Source organism: Mycteria americana, chromosome 11 (genome assembly GCF_035582795.1).
Source record: "Mycteria americana isolate JAX WOST 10 ecotype Jacksonville Zoo and Gardens chromosome 11, USCA_MyAme_1.0, whole genome shotgun sequence".
Classification (NCBI taxonomy): Eukaryota; Metazoa; Chordata; class Aves; order Ciconiiformes; family Ciconiidae; genus Mycteria; species Mycteria americana.
The window spans coordinates 16,090,273-16,111,729 of NC_134375.1; the positions used below are offsets into that span (position 1 = coordinate 16,090,273).

The 21,457-nt window shown below is 41.5% G+C and overlaps 1 protein-coding gene across 1 annotated transcript in view; it reads left to right on the top strand.

The window, feature by feature from the left end:
• The first annotated feature begins 4,290 nt into the window (after window positions 1-4,290).
• TAFA4 (TAFA chemokine like family member 4) overlaps window positions 4,291-21,457 on the top strand; it is a 50,869-nt gene continuing 33,702 nt past the window's right edge. Inside the window, exons 1-2 of the mRNA XM_075513662.1 lie at window positions 4,291-4,370; window positions 7,489-7,604. Coding sequence (XP_075369777.1) covers window positions 4,291-4,370; window positions 7,489-7,604 — 196 coding nt within the window. The remainder of the gene's footprint in view (window positions 4,371-7,488; window positions 7,605-21,457) is intronic.

A 21,457-nucleotide genomic window follows, 5' to 3' on the forward strand; every position in this document is an offset into this window, starting at 1 on the left:
ACCTGACCTGATGCAGAGATTTCGGGGTGTGGGTTGAGGGACTAAATTCAGAATCTAACCCGCGTTATTTCCCCCTGGCTGGCCCATTTCTGGGGCTCGCAGGGGACCTGGAGGAGACGGGGCGCAGCCTGCGAGGCGGTGCGGGCAGCCCACCAGCCCAGCGCCGCCTCCGCGGGTGCCGCAGCCCCGCTCTCCGAGAGGAGGCTGCGGGGAGGAGCCCTGTGACAGCAGCGTGTTAATATGATTAATGACAAAACTTAATTTGCACGGACAGTTCATTCTCGCACAATGGAGCGCTCGCAAATTAGAGGCTTTGCGGCAGACGGAGGCCTCGGGGGGGATCTCTCTCAGGGCCAGGATGGCTCCGGCGGGGAACAATGAGCGGGGTTCGGCGGAGCCATTGGCGCACGTTGTACGGATGAGATTTAATGAGATTTCCGAGTAATGACAAAAGTTGGAAGTGTTTAATAGCTCGCCGCTAAATTATGCATGCCGCCGGGGCCGGGGACAGCTCCGTCGAGCTGCGGGCCGCGCCGGCCGGGCGAGGGGGGGGGGGGGGGGGGGGGGGGGGGCGGGCGGGCGCCGGCGGAGCCGCGGAGGCGGCGGGTGGCCGCCAGGGGGCAGCAGCGCCACGGCGCAGGGCCGGCCGCCGCCTTCGGGGAGGCGAGTGCGTCCCCGCCGGCCCGGATCTCCTCACGTGCGGTTTAGCACCAACGAAAGTAAAGTTACCGCACACCGACAAAACGATTTCCCCACTCGCGGCCCTAAAACTGCGGTGGGCTGCCAGGCCGGGCCGAGGAGTGTCACCTTTCAGCTGTCGGCCCTCCCCTGAGGCGCAAGGCCTGCCCTCCAGCCGGTGGGCCTAGGGCAAACGTCTCCTGTGGGATAAGGGGGTCTTTGGCGGGATACTGCTAAATACGTGCCCCGTTTAGAGCCGTTTAGCCCTGAAATGGGCGGTCTGTGTTAGTTAGCTGGTGTGTAACAGGTAGAACTAGCCAAGCAGGTGTTCGCTCTTGCTCTTTTCTTGATTTTTGTCTCTATTTCGCCTCAAACTCGAGTAGCCGTGCTTTTCAAACACACGTAGTGACTGGACTAGAGCTCTTTTTTTCCCCTCTTCTAAGACGTTGCAGACATTGCTCTGTTTTCTCTCAGTTCTTTATTCAGTAGGACGTAGGAGTTTAACAGGGCTGACAGCAGGGTTAAACTCTCAGGCTGGCGAATTGCCCTGTAAAGTATGTGGCACCCGTCCTTGCTTCCTTCTTACCAGTTGCTTTACAGAAGAGGAGTCTTTTAAGGGATGCGCTATCTTTAAGTGAGGAATTATTGACAATAGAGAAATTAAGGCCTTTTAAATATTCAGTGCATGGAGGTTTTCTAAATTATTTAATAGCTTATTATAAAAGATAGCGTAAAATGGTTTAGTAATTTATTCTTTACAGAAAGTAGCCGTAAGAAGTATTTTACAACATGTAAATATTGGTAGGAAAAGTACCTAATTTAAAGTGCTATCTTATTCCATCTGTCAAAGGAATTATATAGTGCCCGTACAATTTTCAAATAACTTTAGACCTTTATTGTTTCTGTTCTTGAAACGCTTCTCTAGCATAGAGAAATGCTATTTATACCCATTTCACCCAAGTGCAGAGGCACAGAGACAGACTGTGCTGGGACTGAGGTGCAGCAGATCTGACCATTGCAATTCCCTTTAGATACCAGAACCCACAGTCTTAGTTTGGGCTCGTGGATGCCCTAAATACTGACATGGGAGATTTGTGTAGCCTTAAGTGGGGTCTGGGGCAACTAAGTGCAAAGCAGGAGTAGTTCATGGCCAGCCCATGCGTAAATGCTTGAGAGTGGAGCCTCTCCCCCTTCCTCCTTCCTTCTATTCTTTTTTATAGCTTTGCTAGAGATGGAAGTGGGGGTTCAGCTGCCTCCTGGCTAGAGCTCGTTGTATAAAAATGACCTCTTTCTTCATAAGATTGCTTTCCGTGGGTAACTTCTGTTCAAATCCCTCTTGTGTAAATTAACCCTGCTGCATTGAAGTCGAAGACTTCATCCACAAAATTCCAGTTGTTGTCAGATGTATTGGTGCCTCTTGGGAGGTGACTCTTGATTTTTATTTTGTTTAAAGCGGCACCCAGTTTGCTCGCAGGTGGCCGGTGGGAGGGTTGATGCCTGCTGGTGGGAGCAGCTGCCCTCGCAGGCCACACTGCCCCAGCAGAGCCCCTGGAGAAGGAGGTCAGGAGTGATTCGCTTGTTTGTGCAGCCTGCAAATAAGCAGCTCTGCTTTCCAAAGTAATGCTGCACCCTGAGACAAGGCAGGGACCAGCATTAAAACCACTGATCACAAAATACACACAAAACATGGTTTTGCCATGAGAAGCCTGGAAGTCCTTTTACTGTTATTAACCAGGTGAGCCTCTTGCTTCTGTTCTGACCTCCCTCCTTTATTGAAATAAAGCAGCTGAATCTCAGACTTAAGATTGCACTGTAGGAGTTCGCCTTACACTCCCCTCAAACAACCCTATTTTCTTAAGAAATATCACTGCCTGGAAGGCATCAGAAAGCCCCAAGATATGCTGGTGGCTGTATCATCTGCCGCTTTTGCTGTATTCATTTAATTAGAATGAGTTAGAATAATCAATACTTCCTTGTCTTTTACCAGTGTTTAACATATGTTTACAGAACAGGTTACACTAAAGTTAGTATTTACCTGTAGATGCATCTACAGAGGTTTTTTTTTCCTCTCTGATAAAAATTATGGAACAGATAAGCACTAAAACCCAAGTTAGTATATTGCAATATTGATTTCTACAAGAGCACTGTAAGAATATATTTATCTATCTGTCCTATTATGAAATGGGTAAAAATGCACCACACAACCATTTCAGTCATTCAATACTATATTGAAAAGCCTGTTTGTTTGCTTTTTCTCAATAGGCCTTTTGAGGCACACTGATTTTTTTATTTTATGTGTATTCGTGGAAGAAAGGATTAATATAGGATGGTAGTGCTTTGTCTTAAGACATCTCTTTGCGCACGTTTTTTTTTTAATTAGAACTGCTGCACTGCAATTTTGGCTCAGTCTGAAACTCTCCATATTGGAAAGGGAAGACAGAGTAAAATGTGATTAATTATAGATTGCTGGCCTGGTACCTCTTTAATTCCAGCAATTACTCTATTTTCTCATGGCATTCTGAACAGAAAGGAGCTGAGTGTATTGAGCCAGGGGCTTTCCTGTCCTAAGCTTCTGAAAGGTGTCTGCCTACATGCTTTTGTGACCCCAGAGATGCTTTGCTCTCCAATGTGATAATGTCATTTTGTGTTTCTTAAAACAAATTTCTAATTGATCAAAGGAAGAGTGAAATGAAAAGAGTGGTGGAAGAAGATGAGAAAAGGTTATTGTGATCACTCCGTAGGTGAAGACCGCATTATTATTACTCTCACAAATTGCACTGTGTTGTGTTTTCAATAGCAGAAGGTTAAGTTGAGCCCAGGGATAGAAGTGCGAGAACAAATATAAACAATAAAAGCAAAGAGACTCGAATGTCTATGAAATGGAGTGTTTGAGCTCATTATTCTGTGGAACGTGTGTCAGTACTGCTGCCAAAGTGTCTCCGTATAGCGACTTCAAAATGTAGCTTCTGGGTATAGGTGGGCTGGGTGTGAGATGTGATGCTGGAAGCAAGTAGAGACAAAAGTGTCAGAGGGTGCTATAATGCATTGATCACAAGGACACGATCCTATGGATGCGACCCTACAGACCCTCTGCTCCTGAGGCAGCCGGACTCCAAGGGCCTTGGCCAAATCTTTATGAAGACAATGAAAGATTTTCTCCCCGTCTTTAATAATCTCTGGTTCAAACTGGTGGAGGTTTCAAGTAAGCATGTGGAAATCTGTTTGCACTATGGTGGTGTCTTAGACCTTACAGCTTTCACAGCGGTTGAGTGGCGAGAGGGCACATGGTTATAAGGACACAGTGAGCTGCGCCCATTATGTTTGTAATTTCTAGTATAGTGAACTCTGCCTTTAGTTAATGTAGTGATATTTCAGAGCTGCCTTATCACAGTTGCTCTGTGTTCTTGGAAACAAGTGAAAAGAGCAATATGACTGCTGCCTTTTGCCTTGGATTGCACTGTAGATGGCACTGTGAAACAATGATTTTGGTAACGAAGCTCTATTTCACAGCACCATTCCAGACGTTAATTGCAGTGTAACATGGCTTTCTTTCTAGGTCCCCAAAGCGAAGGAGAAATTCTGAAATGCAGAAAGGCTTATTTGCTGCCGCAAATGGGAATCTGGAAAAACTATGAAAAACAGACTGAAATAATTGTGTTTGACTGGAACAAAATTCTTGCAAAGTCCCCAAGGTAAGAGTACTTTTTATCTTTCAAATGACACTGAAGATTTGCTGTTCTGGTTAGCAACAATATCTACTTGAATCCAACAGAGAATGAAAGCTTGACATTTCTGAAAGCGGCAGCCCACTGACGCTGAAGGGCTCAGCACCCCTTGCTGCAGCTGTCTGCCAAATTTCTTTTTTTCTCTACCTTTTTAAAGATCCTCTTGTATTTCTTTATATTAGCGGGCTGAAGACTTGTGTCCTGTCTACCTGCAAGGCAGACTAAAGTTTGCAAATGTTGTATAATTTTAGTGGTACTGGATGCTTTTAGCAGCCTTTCAGTTTGGATATAACTAAGTTGATGCTTTGTAGTGATACACTTATTCCTGGACTTGAATATACTGACAAAGGGGTAAGGTTACCCTGTAACTTGATGAAACCTGGTTTCACATTCCTTGTCTAACATCAGGGCCATGGCTTCAAAAGAGTCAAACTCATAATCTGGGAGAGGTTATGAAATTAGGTCAGCACACAACCATTTCCACTGAGACCAGCTTTGCTCCTGCATGGGGAATGGTGGGAACACCTGGTTCACTTGCATGCTGAAATAGCAGCTGTTGAGCATGCAGTGCATGATTTGGGACTAAATATCTGTCCCTTCCATCAACTCACACCAGAAAGGGCATGCCCAAAATGTCTGATCTGTGGTATTTAATTCCAAGGGTTAAATCCTGCTTTCAGTCACACCTCGGGAAACCTGAAGGAAGGTCCCTGTCTTCATTATGATACTACAGAGTGACACCAGAGCTGGGCTCTCCACTGGTACTTGGATCAGATTCCTGTGTTTGCATTTAGAGCAACAGAGGGATGGTACTGCAAGGCGAACAGATGATGACTTCCTATTTAGTGGTAACTGGTGCATGAGGGGTAAGCTGTGTGTTTCTCATGGAGAGAGCAAGAAAACTAAGACTAAATTCAGCGCTCTCCTCAAGAAAATGAGGTTCAGTTACCTGGGAAAGATTTGGGTGACTAACATCTGAAATGGTAGGTTGATTTCAAAGCCTACTGGGCAGTTTCCTTAGACTAATATTGGATCAACAGCAATAATAACATTTATGCTGGTTTCACAGTGACTCAATCCCATTAGCTGCAGTAGCATTATGTGGTTCAGCTGGGTGCAAGAGGTGAATTAGGTCCACGCTTATTAGCTGAAGTGTAGCTGCTCTGAATTAGCCTGGGAGTGCTCCATAAGAGGATACTTGTAGGGTAGGCAAGGACCAGTGACGTCTTTATCTTCTGGGCTTGATTCATGCTTGCAGAAGACTCCTATAAACTGCTGCAAAAGAGCCTCAGTGTGTTTCTTCCTGTGCTGGTTCATTTGTATTCAGGGTGGCAACATATTGGGCTTGAAACAGAGCACCGTCTTAATGCAAGGAAAGGTACCTTTTTGCCAAATCAGTCCTTAAAATGCAGCTTCTTTACATGAATTTTTTTTTTCTTAAATCTGTAGATATGGTGGGTTATTTTTTAGCAATATTTGTGTATCTTTTTAAAAAAGTTTATAGGCTGGAGTAAAGTCTACAAGGACAGCTGAAGGTGCTGGGTTTTTCACCAATGTATTTTTTTCTCAAGTGTAAGATAGTGTTTGTTGCTAAAATATATTTACATACAACAGGCTTTTCATCTTGTAACTTTTGATATTAATAAGTGCATTTGTGATTTGTTTGGGCTTTATCAACATTTCCATTCATACACAATGAGAGAACAAAATTGTTTTGTGATGTGTGAAAGGGAAAATTATGCAAGGACTTTTAAATGAGAAAACAAGGGATCTGTTTTGGTTTCATTTGTAGATGGTTATCAAATTTAAAACAGGATCCAAGTGCTTCACCTGCCTTTGATAGTAGAGCTGTCTAGGGCATGAGTTTTCCTTTTTTTTATTTTTACACTACCAGTCTATTCAGCACTTGAATATTGGATTAGCTGAATAGTCTCAGGTATTTGAAAGATATACAGATAAACAAATTATTTAGAAAATACTTGGAAGAATCAGAACTGGAATCTGCAGGGGAAAGAAGTTCTCAAAGGACTTTTTGGTGCAAATAAGCATGCTTATGGTAGACTTGCCCAAATCCCAGTGTGCTGATTAACTGCAGACTAACGTCACTGCTATGAAAGCAGTATTTAGTTCAATTTATGCAAATCTATAAATTGCCATTAATTAATTTGATGTATTCCTGCTTACAGCATTTGCTGAAAGTGTGGAACCTTGTATCTAAGGGTTCAACTGCATAATGCCCATTTATGTATTGCACGAGTAATAAATCATCATAACTGAGTTTAAGAGAATGATTAGATTACCTTTCCATATGATGAATGGCATAACATAAGCTATTGAGGGATTTAATTGTAGATATTTGCAGCAAAATTACTGAGGATTTGTGGTCTTAGTTCTAACACTAACATGAATAACACTAACAACATCCGCCTTCTTTAGAACAAATGTTTTCTGAAATGCAGTTTCTAACACCCTGGCAGAGCAGTGAGCCCTTGCATATTTGACTGAGGTGCTGGTTTCATGAGTGTGTAACCCTTAGCAAACTTGCTGATCTCCAGGAAAGCTAGCAGATGTTGTGTGCTTGGGAGATCCAGCCAATTCATGCACATGGCTACATGGGAATTGGTAGCTTTAGCAAATATGTCCTGAGAAGTATTGGGTAAAAAGGACATTTTTCTGTGATGTTTCTATGATTTTGAGGCAGGTGCAGTTTAAAAATAGTAGCACGAGTTATAAATATGTATATTTAAATTTGAATGTGGATGGGTCTTAATCCCAAAAAACCCCCAAACCTAACCCCTTATTTCAGATTCATAGAAATGTATTACACTCGTAATATGTTATTATAAATATGTGTTTGTGGGTAATACGATGTGTGATAGCCATTGCATTGCTTCTAATTATAAAACATACTTAACAAAGAATTGATCTCAACCAATCCGTGAATATGATTTTGTTGGTGTTGCCTTGTAATAAGCCATATTAGTTATTCTTCAGCATCTTTTCAGCTTTCCTTCCCTGCATTGTTTTTATGTTATTCCCTACTCCCATTGTTCTTTCACTCAACTGCTTCCTTTTCTGCCTCCAGGATGAGATTCTGTGCCAAATCAATGCTTCTATCTGACTGGCTCTTTCTGGTCTATGTGTTAATGGTCTGCTGTAAATTGTTGTCCGCCTCTAGCCACCATCCCCGGGGGCACACAGGTAGGAGCTTTTAAACTCATTATGTTCTACTGAGACCAATTAATACCACTTGCAGAATGTTAGAGCCCACTTTTTAGCAATGGATAATTGATGAGGCTGTTGACAGCATGTTATAATCAGTGCAATGGGTTAAAAATACAACAACAACAAGAAAAAATGAGTTATTACAAATTTTCATGTTTTTTCTCCAGTAATTTAATGTACTGAAGCTCACCAGACAGTTTTTGGAGTGACTTCGTGACTGCTAGGACTTTGGGATTTGTTTGTGTCCTTTTGCTTTATCCTTATCCAAAGTTACTCTGAAATGTATCTTTATCTTCTCCCTCTTAATCCAGTTGTTATCAAGAGACTTTACAACGGTATCATTGGCTTTGGTGGGCAATAGATCAAAGCACTCAGACTTATGTTAGCCAGTTCTTTTCACTAAGTAACACAAATACTGAACTGTGGTTTAGTTCAGCTTGTGGTATGCTCCTTCTTTTCCTAACCTGCATAGAGAGGCAAACAGAAAGACATTGCATTTAAGAGGATGCACTATTGTAGCAGGGTCTATCTACCAGGCACAATGTAGTATCTTATTATAAATGCCTGAAATAGCTCAGAACAAGCTGGGTTGGCTTCATGAAGAGATACCAGACTGGATCTTTGAAGCAACATCTCTGTGCTAGGATCATGCAGACATATCAGCTTGAAAGCAGAAGGAAATATACATGTACTAATGCTAATGCGAACGTATCGGTTCAAGTCCTAAAACTGGATAGCTGAATTAGCTCTATGTCACCTTTGATCCCAGAAGAGAGAGAGGTAAGTTAACAAAATACCACCTGTGAGCTCTGCTCTTTAGGAGAGGTCAAAAGCCTGGCTGCCACACCATGATGAGATGACTGCATTCTCAGTACCATAGTTAGCTTCATGCTGGCTTGGGGATTTCTGCAAGTGTTGCTATTTGTGATGTAGTCTCATTCTTAAATTAGGTGTAATGCCTTAGTCCATATGAGCTCTGAGCCAGACTCTTGTGGGTCCAGGTCTAATGTTAGCATCTACTTCAGCTCAGCGCTAGGAAGTGGGGATGCATTTGTTAGAGGCTCCATCCTCCAGATGAGACAACCTATTGATCTCTTTCCTGGCTGCTTCTGGTGATGTCTAGGTAGGGGTTGAAGGTTCCTCATGTGCTCGCCAAAATCTCTTCAGTCCTGACAAGCAGGACTCGCTGTGACCTGCATATAGCTGCTGTGTCTATCTACATGCTCACAGCACATGAGCAGTGTGTGTGTCTAAGAGCTACACAAAACACCTCCTTGCCTTACCCAGCTCTGTGTCCCCTGGTGCTGTGCAGCACTCATATGTGTTTGCCATAAAACGGAGTCACAGGCTATGGAGAATAACTGACATGTTGCAGCAAAAGTCCATAAAGTGATTCAAGTGAATAGAGTGTTAGAGGATGATCCGTATTACTGTTTTGCAGGTAGCTGTTACGGAAACTAGTTGAATCATGTCAATGAGGAAGGGGATCTATGCACAATTACAAGTTAATTAGGCCCTCTTGACCTTTCCTGTAAACAACTGCTGCTTAGCAGAGCATTTCAGAGCTGACTACACAGCACAACCTGGAGAACAGCCTTCTGCAGCTTTTGTCATTCAGGGAAAAGTCTTGTAAAAAGAAATGTTATTTTTGTCTTTTAAAGATGCATTTTGCATGCGCACTTAAGGGAAATACCTGTTATAAGGCAGTAGTGATCCTGTGTTGTGGGGTTGTATGATGAACACTCATGATGTGTTATGTAAATTATGACAATCTTTTTAACATTACGTTTCAGAATGCTTGACTGCATACTTTTAATTGACAACAAGAATTCTTTCCCCCGTATCAAAGAGGTACTGTAAAACACAATCAAGCTGCTCAACTGTTAAGCACATTTGTGTACAGTGCTTTCTCTGGTAGGCTAAAGAAGTGTTCTGCTCTTCATGAATAGTTTGGTCAGATTATGGAGCTCTTTTTCAAATAGACACCCTTGAAGCTGGAGCCTTCATGCACCTTTTTAGACTATGGTGCCATATTCTTTCCCAGACATGAGTTTCTCTTATGTGTACACTGAAGTGACCCCCATCTCACTTTATGATTCCATGTAGCAGGTGAAACAGTCACCCCGTTTTTGATTCTTCAGCTCCCCATGTCTGACGTCTGGCACCATAGAGCATTTAGAGGGGGCTTGGGGGGCTTTCCTCAAGGGGCCTGCGTTTCCCAGCCTCATGTTATCTTTGCTGTTTGATGTGACACTAGATCGACCTTCTAAGATCTGTGATGGAATCTGATATGTGAGCAAGACAACATCTTGTTCATCAGGAAAGCAAATAATTTAGAACTTTTAGTGTAGCCCGTTTTGTGGAAAGCAAATAATTAGCCTCATTTGTTTAATACAAAAATTAGCATGTTCTTGGATGGCAGTTGAGATAAAATTTTTGCAGTCAATAGACAACATTAAAATTTTTCAAAGTAAAATGTACTGAAGCACATTAGAGGGATGAATTCAAGCTTTGGGTTTGGCAAAGGCTTTGTCCTGTGTCCCTTAGGTCAAGCAGCTGCAACCTGACCGCTATGTACTGAGGTGGGAAATACATGCTGTTTAAGAGGCATGAGGTGCTTAGCCTGGGATACTTTAGGAGGAGCTGGTTTTTAAGAACATGCTCTGTCTGCTCCTGAAAATCGATGTGTTTCAAACTATGTACTTGATATCACTAGTCACTTTTGAAAAAATGCTTACTCATTAAAGCTAAGAAAGTTTATTAACTGAGAGCAGACAACAGAATTTAAGATGAAAAGTGGGGATTGGCTTTTTTCTTTTCAAAATACTGCCATTTTTAAGGAGCCTAATCCGGGAAAAGACAATTATTGACTTTGGTCATGTTAGATGGTGCCTGAAAGAATGACATTCGACAGCTGTCTCTGCAATATTCAGATAGGAACAGAGACTAGATCTTTAAGGACCCAATAACCATCCTGTTTCTGAAAAGTGGGAAAGAATGCTATTGAGCAATCCCTTTGACAAAAAGGACCTCTTCACTGTAATAAAGTGTAAGACGGACCTGGCTCTTTCTTTTGTTCTGCAAAATATTCACCACCATCAAATAACTGTCAGTAGAGAAAGAGACTGTTCAATCTGGCAAGCCAATCCTGCCATTGCTTTGAAGCAGTTTGGATCTTGCGCTCAGCTTGGAGGCTGCAGCCTATTTTTCATTTGAACACTGTAATTGCTTTGAGTGGCAGAGTTAACTAGGCAAAAGGTAGAGGAGAAATGTTCCTTCTCATTACCATTAGATCACGGAAGAAGCTGTTTATGCAGATTATTTCAGCAGGCTCCCTGTACATCTATGTAGAGAAGACGACACTTCAGAATATTCATCTGACTTTGTTGCTCTGAATTACCCTTCTGAAGAGTTTGTCTTTTGCAGTGACAATAGCCGAGGGAAGTATAAGCACCAACCTTACTACAGCTATTTAAAACTGGGCAGTATTTCAGGCTCCCAGAGTACCTAACTGATACTGATATAACTATCAATTCCATGCTGTGCTGAATGAAGCAACATACATTTAGTACCAGAAAAGATTTGTTTTCACCTCACTGCTATAAGTCAGGATCCACAAAGGATGAAGCATTGAAAAGACACTTCCTCAGGTCACCTCATGTGGGGGCTGGACTTGCAGACCATTAATTGATATAGCCAGCTGAGCAGTTTCTGTCATGAATTACCAGTGCAGCTTGGCTTTTTTGAGGCTGCTGTGTTTTATTTTTGTGTGATGATGCTCACCTGAAATGCTTCAGGCCTCCTCCTGCTTGTTGAAGGGTCTAGATTTTTGGGAAGTCCATTATTATTAACGTGCCCAGAATCCATATATTTAATATATACCTTTATCTTAAAGTAGGGCCAAATTTGTCTCTGAATTGTCTTACATAGTTCCCATTTTCTCTTTTCTTTGTGATTTCAAGTGAAGACTTCAGTGGTAGCCCTAATGGTTTGCTTGCTTCCCGTATCTTCAGGATGATGCAGATCATAGGGATAAATCACTGTGAGTGCACTGGGACAGCTTGGTCTTTTAGCCAACAAAATAAGTAGCAACTTCTTTTCACTGAGTTTATTCCTGTTGCACTGCAGACATTTTTATTTACAGGGTTATTGGAGGTTAAATGGGAGAAGTCTTGTTAAAAATGGCAGTGGCAAGCGAATATGCATGACCGTAGAGACTGGGAAGTGAATTCAGGAGGGAATTATCACCAGCCTGAGAGGTTTTAAACTGTACATCTTTGCTTAGTGAAATGCAGCTGAAAATTTGTAAATTGCTGCCTGGCATCTTAGATGTGGTCTCCAGCAACCAGGATGCTGTCCTAACTGGTTTTTCAGAGAACTGGTGATTTCCATCACATATGAAAGATGAGCTTCTTTTGTAGACTCTGCTGAGCAGGGCCTGACTGGGACCTGAGATAATTTTCTAGGATTCCATGAGTGTTCTCCTTTGTTTTCTTCTGATTGATGCTTGAACAGGGAGACAGATGTATGGAAAGGCTCAGCTTGTGTAGGAGCAATCTGAGTGAATAATGCAGTAGTGCACTTGACACAGAAGACAAAGGCTCTCCTCGCTGCTGCTGTCTTTCTGCCTTTGCTATGGCTCACAGAAAGCAGTCTTTTTCAGGATGCGTGTGTCTTTTTTTTTTTTTTTTTGGTTGCTCTCTAAAGAGGTACTGGTCTAACCTATCAGTGGGATGGTCAAAGTCACTTGTTTGTCACAGAAACAGACCTCCTGTCGTGTGGTAGTGGCAAGTATTGTATGTGCATGGACCTGAGGCAAAGATCTACCCTTAACGGACAGCAGGCCAGACCAGCTGAAGGCAGTACAGAGGGTATGTGTTGAACTAGGTGTTTAATAACACTTTTCTGTGTCCCAAACAGCATAGAGAAGTCAGTATCCTGAAGGAGTGGAAGAATCCCCCCCCCAAACCTAGTGACCACTCTAACACACTGGGAAAGTGCATGCTTCATTGCCCTCTACTAGGTAGCGAGAGAGGAATAGCAGCCTATGATAGGTAGAACCTTGATGAGTTGTCAGTGTGGGGTGTGTTATCAGTAAAGCGGGCATCAGGTGAAGAAGAAATGAACATCACAGTTCATCTGAAGGATGAATAAGGGATTCAGTCATGCTGTTGGACTGGACTTGGGGGCTGAGTAGCAGGTGGGCATAAATGATACTGGGAACATCCCAGCAGAGGGTTGCCCCTTTATGCACAGGACAGCAATTCATGTACTGAGGGATGTATCAGACGTTGTTTTGCTCTGCAGGACCCTCTGAGTCTGCTTTTTTAAAACTCTGAATATGAAATGTCACTGTTAGCTGGAATTCAGACCTGTTAATACCTCTTGATCATGCTTTTGGTTTCAGGCGGTCTGGTAGCAGACTGGCTTGTTCCACATCACTTGCAGGTTTTCAAAACTTTAAGAACTTTGTGGACAGAATCCTGTCCCCATTGGAGTCGGAGGAAAAATTCCTCCCTTACACAGGCTCCAGGACTTCATCTACTTAAGTGAAGGCTGTGTGTCTGAAAAAATGCAGCTTTGTATTAGAAATATCGCAGCTTTCAAAGAAAAAGGGAAAACCCAGGTGTCTTTTTCTCCCCTTATTTTTGGGTAGGAATGTCATTCTTCCTAGTAGTGTTGTCAGGTTGCCACAGGCACAGTTTCCAGTTCCACCAGAGGGCCTTGCAAGGCCGCCAAAGGGGGTCCAGCACACAGCCGCAGACAGGCACTGCGCTTGCTTTCTTGTGATTTAAATCATAACTGTGCATTTTACTAATTAGAATTATGAGTCCTTTTGTATTTCAATGGGTCAGACATGGTTAGTGCACAATAAGCTTTAGCCCTGTATTCCATTTAACTCCTTTTATGTCTTAATGTTTTATTCAGTGTGTTATTTATGTGTTTTATTATCCAGCTTCTAAATATAGGGTAGCTACAATATACAGCCTTGGCTGTAATCTCTTCAAGTAATAAGGTAGGGAAAGCAATTCAGTTGAGCAATAGGTTCCCTTTAAGACAAAAAGGAGCAGAGTTTGCTGCATGAAGTTTGCTGGTATATTTATTTTTGAGAAGAAAAAAGAGAAAGAAATACTTCTTCGCGCCTCCCCCTCCCCCTTAAATCACAATGAGAAATTTTAATATATATGACAGATTTTGACAATGACTTCAATTTGGATGCATAGTTATGTTACCAGTAAGGAGCAATTCAGTGTTAATTTGGTCTTCTGTAGGGTAAAACATAGCTTCTGGTATAGTTTTCCATGAACGTGCACTTTAACTGCATGGAGTGTGATTGTATGTGAAAAGATTTGTGTATTCCAGGGAGTCCGGGGGAAAAAAATTACAGATGAACTGGTGAATCTGTAGGTTTTGCGTATCATATTTCATTGTGTTTCAAAAAGGGGGGGGAGGAAGTCCTGTAACAAAAAGAAGATGGAGTCTCATTTAACACACAAATGGCCAAGTCCAGTGTATCAATCTGTATAGCAGGAGGCTGAAACCAAGCTCTTTCCCGCAATATCAAAGTGACCTTATTTTAAAACCATTGGGGAAAGCTTGTGAAAATACTGTCTTTATTTTATTCCTTTTACATTGACAGCATAATTTTTTATATAACTGCTATCTGCAATAAATGATAATCTTTACATTCCATTGAGCAAAATTCTAACCAAGAAAGCTTTCTTTGCTCTATGTCTTTTTTTAATCTACTTCTCCCAAACTTAGGACTTATATTACAAAAAAAAATTATATTACAAATAGGTAGGCTTGTGCGAATGTGGGGAGAAAGAAATGGTTGGATAAGAGAAAATTGACAAATAGAGTGGAAAGCGTCTTGTCCTCAGCGTTAATTTGGGTGAAGTGATGCAACAAAAAGTGGAATGTGTTCTACTCGGGAGCTCTGCTCTGGGTTTACATGGAGGTCAACACACCGAGTCCTTGGTAGGATGGATGCTTGAGTGATGAAGGCAATAGATTGAAATGTAAAGGACTTGCATTGAATTCCTTGCTCTGAAATGATTAAAAGACCTGCCCAAGATGAAGTCCTGACCCCACTGAAGTGGGAGTTTGTGATTCTTCTGTGATTTAGTTTCCAGCCTGCTCCGGATATGTCATACGGTTTTTGGTCCCAGCAGAAAAGTTAGACTTCATAGCTATGATTTTATTAACCCTTAAGCCAGTCATTCTTACAGAATTCATCATTCAGTGTTTTGCAAATCACTGCCATTTTGAGAGACGGAAATTGCTTTAGGGCCTGTTCTGCTATTGATTGACATGTCTGTGCTTACTGCATGGGCTGCATTGCCACAGCCTTGCAATTACATTAATTGTAATAGCAGCACAGAGCCTGTCCCGAACTTAAAAGTCCAATTTTAATGTAATTGTAAGGCCTTGTGCTACTGGAGAGTTTCATCCCAAATGAGTGACTGCACAGGCTTGAATAAAAGTCCATGGAAATAGATAGCAGTTTTTGTTGATTTGGTGATTTAGACTTAGTGTCTATTTTTGTCTGGTGAAGGGTGATTCAGAAGCAGGCTAGGACATGCTGACCCTCGATGCTGGCTTCCATTTGCCCATGGTTTTGGCTGTAGATGGGTACAAAAAATTCACCTTGTAGTTGAAGGGGAGGAAATTAGTTGTCATACTTGGCTGTAGCATCAAACATGCCCCACCTGTGCCTAGTCCACTCAGACTGCATGAAGTGGTGCTCGGCTCTGCTCTCATGCCAATCATGGTGTTTTCCCCTGCCAGAGAGCTGCCCTTCAATGTTAGTTTGAAAGTTTACGGTGCTGATGTCTCTGGTTTCAAGGACATGTTTGAGTAAGCATTTTTTCTTGGAAACCAGAAAATGTTTAACAATGGAAGAACCTGCAGATGAATCTTTTTTTTTTTTTTTTTTTTTTTTACTAACATTTAAGTGTTTTGTTGGCAAAGCACCTCCAGATTGCTGCCCATAGCCTTTTGCTGCAGCTGTCTGTTTTTCAGTGTTTGGCAGCATTCTTGCATTCCTTCAGGAGAGTGACAACTGGTAGAGGACAATGGATTCTAAATCAGGAGATTAAAGATGTCTTGTAGGGTTCAGCAGGGTAATCTCTCCTCATCAGACTGGAGATGCTATCCATCAGCACAGGAGTGGAGACTACACCTGACATTCATTATCTTCCAGGGTGGCAATCTTTAAGGATACCCTGCAAATGACGGAAGTTATGAGTGGAAAATTCTAGGATCAACGTTTCTATTGCTTAGTGTTTGGCCTGCCTTTATTTATTGTCTTTCTTTATTTCTACTTTTGTTTCCCTGATGGACAGCATCCATATGCCTTGCAGTCCAGTGATGGTCACTATTCTTTTGACTTATGTTGTTGTTTAAAGAAATAATGACTAGATAAGTGTGAGGCAGGATTTCTCTTAGCATTATTTACTGCTTGCATCTTCCTGATATCAGTTCTTCCATTAGTTTTACACCTGTGTTTCTTTAAAGTAGCATCCTAAGATGCAGCAAATATTTTCGAATAAACAGATCTCTTACTGTCTTTTTTGCAGAGACAAATTGTTGCAAGTTAGCTTGATGCGTTATACTTCTGGGGTGGAATGGCAGGATCTGTATGTAACAGATCATGATTGTGTTAACAGGTGTTTGTAGGGTGTTGCATATAGGCGATTTTAGTTTCATGTTGGATATTGATGCCTGATAGCAAAAATGAAATTGTAAGCAATTGTAAACCAAAAATTTAAATGTATCAAGGTAATCTCTCCTATGCATCTTACTTTCAGGTTGGGTGAAAAAGCTTAGAGTATCTCTTGTGCTCTGTATATCCTTTCTTCTATAGCTCCCTTTTTCCTTGGGAGATTTCCTTCTACATCACAGGAAATAAAAGTTGATAGAGAGCACGCTGATCTTCCTCCTTCGTGCTGCCCCAGGATTGTCACTGGATGGGACATGAAGATGAGGGGGTTCAAGGGCTCTGAGGTGGCATTAGCCTACTTGGTTAGAGCACAAGTGTCCTTCAGCAGCAAACAGTGCAAAATGGGAGAGAAGAACAGCATGCAAGTCCCTCATTCCCTATGACCTTTGTAAGGTAACAGATTGGATCCAGTGCTCTTCCTAGTCCAATGCACAACACAATGAAAGACAAAACCTCTTGAAAAAGAGCATGGAAATATCTGTTTTCCCTATAAATGCGTTTTTACAGCTTTTTTATACTGTCCTACGCACTATACAATTTGAAAGTACCAAGGCTTTCTGACATGTTTCCCCCTCCCACCCCCTGTCCCAAAGATGTCATTTGCACAGTCTGGTGGTATCATAAAAAGTATATTGAGGCACTGGAAGTTATGGAACCAGATTATTGCATTTCATGAATAAGCAATAATTGTGCAAACACTTTGCACCCTTCCCCCCCTTTTTTTTTTTAAATGAGGCACAATAAATAACTGGTCACTCAAAAGAATGGTGCCTGTCCTCTTATGACTTACTGTTTTGAGGAGATGCCCTCTTCAGAGGAGATCAAACAGGAAGATCTTAGACTGTATATGATCACTGATGTTTGTTGCTACTCCTAAGTATTCTCAGAATGTCTTTAGAAAATATAATTTACTGAAAGCATGAAAATCAAGTCAGAGTATAATTTGAAAAAAGTGCAAATTATGTCAGTTGGCATAAATCACCCTAACAACATGAGTGTCTGGCCCAAATTGTGCATATGCTAATGATTTCTGTCTATTGAGTCCTTTCAGCAGATGCTGGTATTCCTCCAACTGAAGAAAAACCAAAACAAAAAACCCCCAAAACTAAATCAACTGAAATTTCTTATCTAAACCAGTTTGAATGCAGAAGGAGGTCCCCACTGTTCTCTAGGTGCACCCTGTTGGAGTTAGCACTGTTGGGTCACTGAGGAATTAAAATGTAACTGATATTTTTATTCTCAGTGTTTCTCAATGCATCTTGCTTAAAAAGAAAAAGAAGCCTGGTTGCACTGGCAGTTGCCTTTTAGGACTGACACTTGCTTGACTGTGTGTCCAAATGAGTTGTCTATTTTTGGGAGTGCCCACTCATAATAGAGCTTAATAATTTACTTGCATTGAGTTAATTTTTCAGATTTTGTTCTACTTTCAAGGTTTCAGAAATGGGGAGAGAACAACATAGTGGATTTTACTATCAGACCTACGCTCAACTTTTTTTGTTGTTTGAACTACATAGGAAAAAGCACTAGTTTGACATTTCATTTGGAAATACCGTGGCAGGTGTGCTATTTTTCTCCCTCCGCCATACACTATATTTACTGGAAATACAAAACCCCCACAACTTTGTGTCAACATTCTTTAGAAATGGAGTAAAATTGCTGCCCTCAGCAAAATGCCATTTACTGCGAGGGATGCTACAGTCCCCAAACAAGGAGCCAAGATAATTAGTCTACAACTGACAAATAAGTCTGCTATGCTAATGTAAAGAAACATCCTTTTATCAGACTGTATCACATGGTAGTTTGTACCAAGCTAGAGAGAAAGGAGAGTTTACTCTGAAAACATGTCGTCTTCTGGGGGAACAAATGTAATCCATCAGTGACTATGGAAAGCATTTTCCTGACCCTTCCCCAGTATCAAGGGATTAGGATTAACTGAATTCTGGATCAGAACCAAGGCCTGAGTAGGGTTCTTTGCAAAATCATTTCCATTTTTCTTTTGGCTGTAGCAAGAACTGCGTCAAAACAGCATTAAAAAGAACTATGGCTGCAGAATGACCAGTTTACCAGAGGGATAAAGGTGATCTCTCTATATTGCCTCTCAACAAAAGAGAAGGGTCTTTGCCCCAAGTGCTTCAGTCTCAATAAACAGTGATATGCTGGAGTAACTCTACTGTGGCAGCCAGACTCACTGAAATCAAAGCAATACAAGGTGTTTGTCAGTAGAACACGAAGTGCTTTACAAATGAAGTGTGATTATTCTCATTTAACAGATGAGGGGCTGAAACACACATGTGTGCATGGTGAATGCTTCCAGGTCTTGGGAACAAATTTGACTCAGTTGCAGAACAGTGCCAGAGGTTATATTTGGATTGCCTTGACTGAGACTTGGCGGCTGGACTACTATGTATGCAAACAACACAGAGCAGTACTTAAATACCATCATTGCACTGTGCTGGCCAGCTACAGTGAAGGTATACGCCTGTCAAAGCTGACAAGTGACCAGTAAGCTCCTTCCCAAATTTATTTCCAATATTTCCAAGTCCAGAGTCTGTTAGCTGAGTTGGCCAAAAGGACATGCAAAGAAATGGCATTTTTTAATTACTATTAACATTTTGCATTGAATGCTAAATACTTTATTCTTACAGTTATTAAGTTTTGCTCACTATATTTTTTTTTATGGAGTATGACATGGGCTTTCAGTCTGAGATCTGTTAGATAATAAACAGTATTAGCAAGGTCATTCCTTTAGCAAGGTCATTCCTTGACCAAGGAAAAACTGCCTGTTGTGAAATGATAAATTCAGTCAGGGGGCAAGCAATGGGAAGATGTCGGTTTTGTGGCAGCCTCAGCAGATAGTTGTAATGAGACAACGGATATTGCTAATTGCCACTGCTCTTATATTAGCATGTTCACTTGAACTGGTTTGCCACTTGCTTGTGGGGGTGGGGGAGAGAAGAAGTGCGGTCCTTCTGTTGCAGGTGAGTGAGGTGGTAATACAGTCATTGCATACCAAGAAACTGATACGCATTTCATGCAGAAGTCAGTGCAAAGCACAGGCAACACTAAGGTAACTAGAGTTGAGAGGCAGTGTGTACTGACCTCTGGCAGAGAAGGGTATGACCTCCCCTTCAGTAATATCTTGACAGCTCCTTGCTAGATCACAAACAATGCTAGCTGACTGAGGAGGAGGAGTGGGGGGAGGAAGCATTGTTGTGCCCTGCTCAGATCCCCTGTGAGAGATGTAGTGACTGTGACACGACTGTCTCTCCATTCACTATGTAGAAAGCCAGAATGCCAAGGCCCCTCTTAGACTTCAGTCCTCCAGCAGTTGTGATGGCTCAGGTAGCACCAATCTTAGGAGGTGCCAACAGCGCTCTGGCACTGCCCCATTGAAATGACTGGTTGATAGCATCACTCTTCAGGGCATGCAGATCTCTGAGCTTCTCCAGGGACAAGGACAGTACCATTCCTCACCATCATTTGGCCAACCTCAGTGGTAGAAACATTAAAAATACAATCAAGTCCTAAGACAGAACCAAGATGTGTAACATTCTGGTTTCCACAAAACAATAAGCCATTTTTAGTGAGACACCATTCTTTCCCTGTAAAGTTGGAGTGACTATTTAGTTGAAGAATGAGATTACAGGCTTAAATCAAAGCAAAAGGTGCTTTTGATCTACACTGGAGATACCACACAGGGTGAGAACCATGAAAGGAAGATGCTGATCACTGGAGTTATCTGGGTGCTGTGGTGTGTTGAGAGGCCTGTGTTTAAACAGTTGAGTTATACTAGCATATGAGTATGTATTTCAGATCTTAATTCCATTTTGTGTTAACGGATTTCTTAAATACCCCTGTCTTTCCATTTTCTCTTTACCTTTTATTTGTATCTGTTTGAAAATCAGTAAGTAGTATTTTTTTTTTAAAAGGTCATTGATGTTATAACACTGTAAATAAAGCATTAAGCAAAGAATGATGACTATAAAAAGAAGACAGTATGAAATACACAAGGATAAACACTATGCTTCAATAAGAGTGTGTATGAAGAACAACATCCAATTGCAAAATACTCTCTGGGGCAATGAGAGCTACTTGTTATTTTTTGCATAAATCTGATGACTTAAGCTATTTTCTCTGTGAAAGGAAGATAATGTCAGGCTGATTGATAGACTGAACAGGACATGACAATCTTCAAGGAAGAAGAAAGGCAGAAATCACTTTCAGTAGAGACGGGATTTCGTGATGTCGTTGAGCACTTGATAAGCCAATTGAAATTAAAAAATCACATTTAAATTACGGAATGATGAAATGAGAGGGAGATAAATAGGTCTGTGCTAATGATTACATACCCTCTTGACTAAAATCAGAGATTAAATAATATATTGTACATTTTGAGTTAATTCTGCTGTCCTGTATCCAAACAAGGGCTAAAGTTTAAAACATGGTTGAACAGTAACCTGGTAGAAATGTGCAAAGGCTGAGATTATTCTATATGTTATGATGTTATGTGCTATGCAAGTCTTGTCTATGCAATGTTTGTATGGGTGTGCGAATTACCAGGGCTTTAATGCTACAGTGAATTTTTTAAAAAGGTAAATGGGCTTTTTGTGTTTTGGTATAGAGGCAAATCAAAGGCATCTGTTTACTGACAAGACATAACTATCTTAAATTAACCTTTCTGAAATTAAGCACCGAGAAGGTCCTGGGCTTGGTGTCTTGCTCAGACAGAGCTGAACTGAACATATGGGAGAAAATAAGGGCAGATATACTTGCAGATTCTCTGGAGAAAGCTGACCTGGTGCCTGGTGCAATGTAATCACAGGGCAGCTCTAAGTTTTGCCTATGACTCCAGTAGAATATTATTTATAGCACTCAATACTTGCTGGAGAGTAGAGGGATTCTGATTGTATCCCTGCTTTTCAGGGAGGTTAACTGTACAAGGAGGACAACATGTGTCAGTCTTTCCAACTGCTATACAAATCCCAAGATAATCAAAAAGTTAGGCTGATGTGGATAAGTCCTCAGTAGTTAAAATGGATGAAATGAGAATTATGATTCTTCCATTCTGCTGATGGTGTAGTTGAACGTCAGTACTGGTAAATGG